The sequence below is a fragment of the Akanthomyces muscarius genome, chromosome 4 (assembly GCF_028009165.1).
Source record: "Akanthomyces muscarius strain Ve6 chromosome 4, whole genome shotgun sequence".
Lineage (NCBI taxonomy): Eukaryota > Fungi > Ascomycota > Sordariomycetes > Hypocreales > Cordycipitaceae > Akanthomyces > Akanthomyces muscarius.
Window position 1 is genome coordinate 2,821,962 of NC_079244.1, and position 10,264 is coordinate 2,832,225.

Below are 10,264 nucleotides of genomic sequence, written 5' to 3' on the forward strand. Positions count from 1 at the left end.
TATCCCTAGTACGCCATTTGCTCCATTCTGTTGGAGCACACGCTCTCAAAAGCGTCTCGCAATTCGAAATGTTCCATAACGGCGCCAAATCTATTCAAGTTAGTATGTACTGCACAATGATCAACAGAGCATAAGAGGCCATGCTTACCCGTAGCACCTGACCTTACGGCCGAGTTCCTCGGCGATGCGCTGGACATCAGCTGCCGAGAGCGCCGCAAATTGCGGGTGGCTCATAATCATACCCCATGCCATGACGGGTGTTATCTCGCCGTCGAGATCAAGACGTTTGCTTAGGTCCATTAGAGTGGATAGATCAGCCTTGGTGACCTGCCATGTTCCCTGGCTCGGGGCCTCTTCCTGCTTGATTGGCGTGCCATCTGTGCCAGCAAATGGCGTCGACTTGGGTATGTCCTTGAACGGAACGGGTGGGCATGTTGCCATCAGGGCGTGGCCACAAGGTTCTCCCTCCGGTCCAGATCCTCTGTCCATGAGGAACGGCAAGTGAGCCATGCAAGGCTTCTCTAAGCTGTAGGAAGAAGGTTAGCGTGGAGCCTGGATGGTGCCTGGTCAACCTTACGCTAAAACAAAGTCGATCCCGGCCTGCTCAACGTCCATCTTGGTCGCTGGGAGATATTCTGGCGAGGCTGAACTGAACTGATTACCTCGGTATTGTGATTGGTTGCTATAGTTGCCTCCCGCAGACGGAGCCGATCCGTGCGATGGTGCCTGCGTTGGCGAGAATCCGCCCTGCGAGCCGCCAAAGCCAGTCGAGCCAGCGCTGGGATTGTTGTTATTGTCGTCGCGTCCGTTGCTTGCGCCTGGAACGTTAAGGCCATTTCGCAACAGGGTGTCCTTGAGTAAGCGGTTCTCCTCGGCGAGCTTTTCACGGTCGCGAGTGACGGAGCTGTAGATTTCTTTCAGTCGAAGAACCTCGTCCTCCAGAGCTTTAATGTATAGTTCTTTACGCTCGCGATGTGTCCTGTGCAAGTGATTAGAGATGACCAAGCGTTGCGCGAGGTGTCGGACGCTTACCGTTGGGCCTGGCGATTAAGCTCTTGTCGGCGCGTGAGAGCTGGCTTGCTGTCAGGCTTCGGGCCACGACGCTTTTGTGTTTTACCATCTGGCCGCCAAAAGTCAGCATAATATCTCAGGACCTTTGTGTTACATGGCGCTTGGCATACCCCGGTTGGATCGCTTGTCGTTTAAGTTTTTGAAAAAGTCAAGGTTTAATCCCACGGGGCTCTTGCCCTCGGAGCCGTCCCCCGGGCTCTGTGACTGGTGAGAGCTGTACTGCTCTGGAGAGAGCGAGGCGGACATGACGTCGACTGAATTGCGAGGATCGTATCGTATGCTGGAGAATGGTGGCCGAAAGCCAGATGCTGCGACGGTAAGGTGTCAGCCGGTTGGTAGGCAACTTGCGGTGGCTAGTTGGCGGAAGAGATCAAGGATTGTGGTGGTGTCTGCAGCGAGCAGGTCATCGCATCTTGAGAAATTGACGCTCGACTGGGCGCGTACGCAATCAAGGCAGATTGGCAATGCAGATTGAAACCGGCACCGACCAGGTTGTCGTCTCAAGTAGGCAGCGTCTCAGATGTCGTGGGGGCTTGCTCACCAGGTAGAATTGCGGGCAGTCGCGGTAACGGCTTGGGGGAAGTGATACTGGCACTGGTATCGGCGTTAAGAAACAGTGGGCGGGGTACAAAGAGCCTCAGGAGCAGGAGCAGGAGCAGGAGGCAGAGGGGAAGTATTGCTGGCGGGTAAAAGCAAACAAGGGCGGTCTATTAGGGCTTGTGCGTTCGTGAGAAAGACCGCTTCGAAAGGGCGCCCGCAATGGTCTTTATCCCCCGATGTGAACGGCGAAGAGGATGTGATGACGGGTACGAATAAATTGGACAGTGCGCTGTAGTCAAGAAAGCCAGCGGCGCAGTGGACGAGGTGGGCCAGTCGCCCTGTTGTTAGCGTTGTTGGTGCACCACGGCTATTTATTATTAGCGGCAGCGGGGCGCAACAGTGCTGTAGCAATGCAGGTATAGGTAGTTACCAGTAAATTTAGTGCACAAGTACTGTTTGTGCTGCACAGTGCGACGTACCGCTTTCTGCCAAGAATTCATTACCAGTACCGACTTACCAGTGCAGTAGCTAAAATACTCCGTGGTGGACCTGCGTACTTTAGCAGCCGGCTTTCTGTTGGCCCGATTCCATCACCATCAGTGGCTGGCTTGCTGGCCCATGCATTGATGTAATTTATTCATTGACTGCGAGATGGGGCGACAATTGCGTCTCGGGGGCTCCATTGGAGATCATCTGAGACGTCACCCTCGCTCGAGGCACAGTCTGGACTTGGTCGCGGAATGCCCAGGGCCACGTTGCGGCAATCATTCCCTCGACTCTACAAATTTGCCTTGGATCCGCGGAGATCTGTTGATTAGAGACGAGTTGCGGATGCATAGAAAACCTCCGACTTCTGGCGGGCATTACTGGTCCACCACCAGCATCACCTATCCCTGCGACGCTGCCTCGACCGTACCACCGCTCCGGCACTGGCGTCGCACTTCCCCGCTCTCACAACGGCGTATTCCTACATCGTTCCCAGGGTTCCGTTTCTGCGCACAGTAAGACAACAGCCTTGCGCTATGCTCCCTTGTTAGGCTGGCCTGCTGTCCTACCTGCTGCCAATTGTCCAGCCAGCGGATGAGGCGGAGGAGCGTATCACGGGCGTAATGCCCACGAAACCCGCCCTCGCCCTACACTGCCACAGCTGACACCACATATACGCGGAAAGTAAACCAAATCGTCGAGACTAAAGTCGTGACAAATTCTTGCAACGGTAACCGTGCATATTGCGTATGCAGGAGTCGTTGGCGCTTCACGTCGGGGCGCAGGCCTTCTTGCGCGTCTGCTGCGACGGCTGCTCATACTGTATAGCTGTCGCAAGTCACCAATGTACTTTGTTTCTGGAAGAAAAGCTGCCTGTGGTCAAAAAAGAAACATCTAGTGCGTTTCTCAAACAACAAAAACAGAAGCTCGGGATATGAACGGCGAATTGCCGTCGATTCTGGCTGCAGTATCCTAGTGCACAGGCTGGCTTAATTCTGCACACAAATACCTCCAACACATTTCATATCCCCAAAGCACGGGCACAAACCCGGAAATGGCGCTTCAGTGCTATCTGCAAGAAATCAGAATAGATATTCTGTAATGAACAGCAGTTCACGTACCGGTGCAGGGCTGGCCAAGGCCAGGAATTGGGGCGCAGCGCACGCCAGTGATGCAGCAGTGGCCAGAAGGGCACGGAGGACAAATGATGTCGGAATTATAACCTTTTCCAGGTTAGGAACTTTCATGTCATGTGCAATCATTAGAGACGTTACCTTTCTGGCCGTGCACAACCTTGGCCAGCAATGGCGCGGCGAGAGCGGAAGCAAGACAGATGAGTTTCATGTTGTTCATGTGTTTACTGCTAATTTCTCGCAACTTGCAAATGCACCGAGCACACGAAGTGAGAGGGCGCGGCAAGATTTATACTTTGTGCGCGAGCACGACGAGAACCCATTCTCAGCTGTCTCGCGCGTTTGATGCAGATTCGGTACTAGCCAGCTCGAAGGACGCATCTCAACTCGGCATACACGAGCTTCAGCTGAATACACAACTCATACCATTGGTTATTACTGTCAGCTGCTAGGTGCCGACGAGCCGATTCATGCAGGTCCGTGCAATGATGTACTGAGACAGAACAAACAGTACGGAAAGATGATAGTATTTTGAAGTACGTGAAGAAACCCTTCCTCCCTTCTACTAGGCCGATTTTGGATGGCAACTATTTAAATCGCACGGCATTTTGATCAGGATTTTGCTCAATCTGCACTCTTACTGGCACACAGTTGTCGATGCCAAGTGATCTGCGGCCCCGCGGCTGATGCCACTCCGCCATGTCATTGACTACGCTGTTACCCCATCCAGCTGTAGTGCCTACCCTTATTAACAGCCAATCTCAAGAATCTCAGAAACACCATGCTATTGACTTGCGCATTTCACTTTCATGCTGTAATTCTGGTCCTTACGTGGGGTGTTAGCTCTGCAGATTCCGTTCAAACGAATTTAGCGTTGAGTCACGCCGCTCCGGCCACCTCCCAAAAGTAGCTACCTCATTTAGTCCATCCAAATGGTAATAAAAACCGTCCACTTCCTGCACCGATGTGCCGTTGAGATAACCACACACGGTCATACGGTTAGACAACCTATGCGATGTCTCCCAACTGTACGGCGGTCGACGCGACATTTGGCCCCTTGGCGGACCCTGCGTGCCGCAGCCAAGATTTCACCCTGTATTTCGAGCAGGCCATCTTTGCGCTGGTGCCCGCCGCAATCTTCTCCGTTGTGTTCCCGGCCCGTATTTCAGTCCTCGCGAGAGCAAAAACGGCCGCTCGGCCAAGTTGGCTGCGTTCTGGCAAACTGGTTAGTGACCCTGGCAAAGAACGGCTGTAGAAAACGCTAACCCGCCAGACAGGCAATTGCTGGCACCATTGCGTGTTTAGAGCTGTCTCTAATCGTCTCATGGAGTCTAGATAACAATGTCAAGACCCCCGTCTCAATTGCGGCCGCAACTGTCAATCTTTTGGTCACCCTGCAGTTGATCACCCTGTCGTGGATCGAGGATGCCCGCTCCGTGCGGCCCTCAACTTTGCTCAGTCTGTACCTCGTCATCACAGCCCTGCTCGACCTGCCCCAAGTGCGCACACTGTGGCTGCGTGGGAGCCTCGACGCTGCCGCCGGTCTAACCACTGCAGCAGTGGCTTTCAAAACCTTGTTCCTCGTCGTAGAGAACATAGGCAAACGGGCGCAGCTTCTTCCCGCGCACCAGACTTTGCCTCCCGAAGCCACAAGTGGCATTGTCAACCGGAGTTTTTTATGGTGGATCAACGATACTTTTCGCCGCGGCTTTCGCAAAGCCCTCGCCGTTGAAGACTTGGATCGCCTGGACGAAGCGCTGCTCTCAGAAGGGCTATATGAAGCCATTGATCGCACCTGGGCATCTCGGAGACAGCCTGAGCGTAGACTGGAGTTCCCCATCGCGGTAGCTCGCGCAGTCATCTTTGACTTTCTTGCGATCGTGCCTCCTCGCCTCTGTCTTATCGGCTTCATTTTCGCCCAACCATATCTCTTCCACACGATCCTATCCCTGTTGACAAACGATGCCGTCACGTTAACCTCGACCGACTGCTATGGGCTGGTGGGAGCAACTGCAATAGTCTACATAGGCCTGGCTGTTCTGCGTTTGAACTACAACCAAAAAGTCAACCGCTTCAAAGTAATGTTCCGCGGCGCTTCAGTCGGCCTCATCTACGACAAAGCTTTACAGACTCGCGACGGCGTCTACGATGAATCTGCCGCCGTCACGCTGATGAGTACTGATGTGGATCAGATTACCGAGTGTTTGACGGAGTTGAACGAGTGCTGGGCGCGTGCCATCGAAGTGGCACTAGGAGTATCGATGCTGGCGAAGCAGCTCGGTTGGGTTTGCGTCATGCCGCTTGCCCTCGTCATCGGTACGTGTAACATATCACAAAATATCGTCAAGACTAACGTATATAGTTGCCTTTCTTGGCGCCAAGCAAATCGCATCTGGAATTGGTAACAGCCAAAAAGTTTGGGTTGACGCAGTGCAGAAGCGTATTGCAATCACGAGCTCCATGCTCCTCAACATCCGCTCTATTCGAATGACGGGCCTCAGCAAAATTACCATGGATCGCATTCAGCAAGAGCGAGTCCATGAAACGGACAAAATGTCAAAGTTTCGTTGGTATATTGTCTGGCAGAATACGGTGCAAAATGTCCCTTGGGCACTTGCGCCGGCTGTTACGTTTGCCGTGGTCGCGCTTAGCAAGCCCGAGTCTCTCGACACTGCGAAAATATTTACGAGCTTGTCCATAATTACACTCTTAACGGATCCTGCCGCGAAACTTCTGAGCGCCGTCCCTGCAACAGCATCCAGTCTTGGCTGCATAGACAGAATTCAAGCATTCCTTCTTTCCAAGCCAAGGAAAGATTACAGGCGGCTCCTCAGGGCCCAGAACGTGCCTTCTACCAGCTTTGGCTCACAAGACGCGTCACGAGGTGATACTTCTGGTGTAGAACTACAGCCGCTGCCGGCTGCAGAACTTGGGGGGAGCAGATCAGAAACCCTGGCTGTGCACTTTAAAGACGTTTTTGCACGACCAGCCGGATCAGACAAAACGATTTTGCATGACGTGAGCTTCTCGATAATACCTGGATCGGTAACTGCTGTAATCGGTAGTGTTGCGTCAGGTAAATCTACGCTGCTAAAGTCTATCATTGGTGAAGCAGAGCTGGAGCGAGGAGCAGTTTCGGTGCAGGACCAATCAGTTGCTTATTGCTCGCAGTCGCCGTGGCTACCCGACACGACTGTCAAAAAAGCAATATATGGGCATTTGAGAAACGGCGGGGTGATTGACAAAGAGCTGTACGAAGAAGTCATTGAAGTATGTGCTCTCAAGCATGATCTCTCACTCCTCCCGGAGGGCGACAATGCGCAGATTGGAAGCAGTGGCGGGATTCTCAGTGGCGGGCAGAAGCAGAGGGTATCGCTGGCCCGAGCATTATTTTCCTGTCCCAATCTGCTCGTGCTGGATGATTTTGTCAGTGCCATTGATGGAAAGACTCGAAAGCACATTGTGCAGAAGCTCTTTGGCCCGACCGGCTTTCTCAAGCAGCACGGCTGCACCGTCATTTTCGCGACGCACGCCACATCGCTTCTCCAGCATAGCGACAAGGTCCTAAAACTTTCAGCTGGTCGATTGGAGCGGGATGGAACTTATGAGCAGCTCATTCGCACTGGTGCTATCCAAGAGGTGTCTGAGACGGCGGCCGAGGACGGCAATAATGCTGAAAAGCCCAAGGAATCTGAGATTTCTGCCATGTCGGAGAACGTGGCCGAGGCAAACGAGAAAGCCGATTTGCGACGCCGTGTTGGCGACTTGGAGGTCTACAGATACTACTTCAAGTCCATTGGCTGGTTCAAGTTTTCCACGTTTGTTGGCTTCGCCGCTGTCCACGTTTTTGCAGTGACATTTACTTGTTAGTCCCTCATCGTTTTGACATATCGTCATACTAACAAGAGCAGATCTCTGGCTGAATTGGTGGATCAATGGAAAAGGCGCCCGGACAACGCTTTTTGCCGTCATCTATCTGCTACTTGGTGTACTCAATGTTCTTGGTATCGCGGGTTATGCTTGGTAAGTATCATGCAGACATGAATGAGTCACAGCTGACAAGACAAGGTCAATGTTGATCCAAATTACACCGTCGGTGGCGCGGCATTTTCACCATGTTTTATTAAAAACAGTTATGCAGTAAGTATAGCATAGGTTTTATCGCCGCTGCCTCTGACTCGTCAACAGTGCACCTCAGCCATTCTTCACGGCCACGCCAGCAGGCGACACGCTGAATCGTTTCAGCCAGGACATGTCCCTTGTAGAAACGCCGCTAGCTACTGGAACGTTGGTAACAGTCACGAGTAAGCCTCAAACATTCTTCATTACATCCGGAAAAGTCAATGTTAACATTCGCAGACCTTCTAGGTGCTGCGGCAGAGGCAGCTCTGATCGCAACGGGGTCACCCTACATGGCGGTCACCGTTCCGTTCCTCATCGCTGCTGTGTACGTGTTGCAAAAGGTGTACCTTCGGACGTCGCAACAGCTTCGACTTATGGAGCTCGAGACTCGCGGGCCCTTGTACGCTAACTTCCTCGAGACACTTGATGGCGTGTCCACGATTCGCGCATTTGGCTGGGGGTTGGATTGCCAAAAGCAATGCCAAGCACTTCTTGACAGATCGCAGCGCCCAAATTATTTGTTGATGTGCATACAGACGTGGCTGAACATGGTGCTTGATCTCATCGTGGCTGCCGAGGCGACAATTGTGGTGCTGCTGGCTCTACTATTGAGGTCCTCCACCAACCCCGCTCTCCTCGGTGTATCCCTGAATAATATTCTCTGTAAGTGGTCTTCACATTATTGGCAATTGCATAATATCAATGCTAACGTATTAACTCGTACAGCTTTCAATGCAAGCCTGGCGTCCGTCATTGGCGGGTGGACGCTGTTTGAGACGTCGCTTGGTGCCATTGCGCGGCTTCGGTCGTTTGAACAGAATGTCAAGCCAGAGGACAGACCGGGTGAAGTGTGCAAGCCTCCAGCGTCGTGGCCGGCTGAGGGGAAAATCGAGATGCGTGGCGTGGCTGCATCGCACAGGTTCGTTCGACGTCACTGTTTCATTGTTGTTGTCGAGTCGCACAATCGCTCTAACACGTTGACAGGCCTGGCTCGGTTGGTGTCGAGGACACCAGCCTCGACATTGAAGCAGGCCTGAAAATTGGCATCTGCGGCCGAACCGGAAGGTCAGTTGGCATTGCCCCCCGCATCGTGCGGTTTGTACTAATCCCTTGCACATAGTGGCAAGAGCTCTCTTGTGGCTACGTTTGCGCGGCTGCTCGAGATTGACCATGGTGTCATCAAGATCGATGGGTACGACCTGGCCACGATACCGCGAAATATCATAAGGGAGCGCCTGGTTGCGGTGCCGCAAGATGCACCTGTCTTGATTGGTACGCTGCGTTTCAACATGGACCCTGCAGGCCAGCACCCCGACGCCGACATGCAGGCGGTGCTGCGCCGGGTTGGCCTGTGGAGCTGTTTCGAGAACGAGGGCGGTCTCGACACCGAGGTGACGACGGCGTCGCTGTCCCATGGACAACGGCAACTGCTGTCGATTGCGCGGGCGGTACTCAAAGGCGGCAAGGTGGTGCTGCTGGATGAGCCGACGAGCAGCGTCGACGTGGCGACAGACGGCGCGGTGCAGCGGGTGCTACGCGAGGCATTCCGCGACTGCACGGTGATTACAGTGGCCCATCGCATCAACACCATCTATCCCGGGTCCGACGTGGTGGTGGTCATGGAGGGCGGGCAGGTGGCGGAGGTGGGCGTGCCGGAGGAGCTGGTGCGGCGGGACGATGGGCATTTTGCGCAATTGGTGCGTGATGCGAGCCATTAATTAGCCTCTGGATTTTCAGTATGTTATATCTCAACTCGAACTGTCTACGTTTTTCGGTTTCCATTTTATTGCTATTGTCGGGCTTGGCTGAATGGCTGGGTAAAGCGGTGCTAGTTTGTACGTGCTGGCCAACGCTGCTTGCTGTCAGCCGGCCCTCGCGTGTAGATCGGACCATGCGATGCTACCGCGCAGCAGTTTTAGGTCGTGGCCAGCGCAGCATCGCATGGGGTAAAAGGGCTCTAAAACTGAAAACTGCCGAAGTCGCAGGGCGGCTGGCATGCACGGCGAATCTAGCCCGAACGCCAGTTGCAAAAAGGCTGCTTCGCCGAGTCTTGGAATGGAGGGGATCAGCCGACACGCACGCACACACACATGGCGAAACGGCGCCCCCGCCCTCTCGGAAGGTCTCTTTGTCCGGGGAAGAGAATACCCAGCGCGATGGTATTTTTGGTTTAGAGACTTTTTGTTTTGGAGCGGAAGAAAGGGATAAACAAAAACACTGGAGAAGTTTGCCCTACCCAGGTTCGGTGACTTGTGTTTTGGGCGCGGCGGCATGGTCGGCGGAGGCGCCGGTAGATGTTTATATATACGAAACGCATATAAGCAGGCCCTGAATGATTGGGATGTGCATCGAATGGGGCCATTGTTGAGCTTCTGATTACTCGTATTGCTTCCCGCCTGCCTCAATTGCCATGAACTTGGTGGCGCATTTCCCTTCCCGCGACAGCCCTCTGTTTGCAGAATCCGAGCACATTGCTGGCTGCATGGGCTTTGGCTTGCAGCCGGTGGCGGGCGGGCAATGTTAGTGGTCAATGGGTGTTTCGGTGGTACGATGGGAGAGAGGGCAAGGAGGGGAGGGGAGTGGAGGGGAGAGGAGGGGAGGGTTTGCCAACGCATCCTTCCAGCTGAGACAGAAGAGCATCGTATGCGGGACGTGATGGCGGGCAGATTTTAGCGTCAGAGAGCGAGGGAGCGGAGTGATGGACTCTCGCACTGCATCAGCAGATTAGTTAGCAGTGTGCTGATATTTTAATTCATAGGTGTTATATGCCCGGGGAGCTGCAGTTGGCTGTGATGGTGTGTTGTGTGCAGCATCGAGCATGGCCGCCGCATTTGGACAAGGCCTAGACTGTCCACCACGGGCAGGACATGATATGCAGAGCAGTGACGACAATGTTTGGGACAGCACGCTGC

The 10,264-nt window shown here is 53.7% G+C and overlaps 3 protein-coding genes across 3 annotated transcripts; 1 reads left to right on the plus strand and 2 right to left on the minus strand.

Annotated features, from left to right (window-relative positions):
- Positions 1 to 5: 5 nt before the first annotated feature.
- LMH87_011624 (uncharacterized protein) lies at positions 6 to 1,317 on the minus strand (the record flags this gene model as incomplete). Its single annotated transcript, XM_056200796.1, has 5 exons — positions 6 to 90; positions 149 to 526; positions 578 to 979; positions 1,033 to 1,120; positions 1,182 to 1,317. The coding sequence occupies 5 exons, from the start codon at positions 1,315 to 1,317 to the stop codon at positions 6 to 8; spliced, it is 1,089 nt and encodes a 362-aa protein (XP_056052610.1).
- A 1,549-nt stretch (positions 1,318 to 2,866) lies between these two features.
- Positions 2,867 to 3,450, minus strand: LMH87_011625 (uncharacterized protein; the record flags this gene model as incomplete). Its single annotated transcript, XM_056200797.1, has 4 exons — positions 2,867 to 2,925; positions 3,146 to 3,169; positions 3,219 to 3,320; positions 3,372 to 3,450. 4 exons carry the CDS (start codon positions 3,448 to 3,450, stop codon positions 2,867 to 2,869), a joined length of 264 nt encoding a protein of 87 aa, XP_056052611.1.
- Positions 3,451 to 4,245: 795 nt separating this feature from the next.
- LMH87_011626 (uncharacterized protein) lies at positions 4,246 to 9,070 on the plus strand (the record flags this gene model as incomplete). The annotated part of the gene is made up of 10 exons (XM_056200798.1): positions 4,246 to 4,455; positions 4,508 to 5,546; positions 5,593 to 7,095; positions 7,142 to 7,253; positions 7,299 to 7,370; positions 7,419 to 7,534; positions 7,590 to 8,015; positions 8,079 to 8,271; positions 8,337 to 8,417; positions 8,473 to 9,070. 10 exons carry the CDS (start codon positions 4,246 to 4,248, stop codon positions 9,068 to 9,070), a joined length of 4,350 nt encoding a protein of 1,449 aa, XP_056052612.1.
- Positions 9,071 to 10,264: the final 1,194 nt, after the last annotated feature.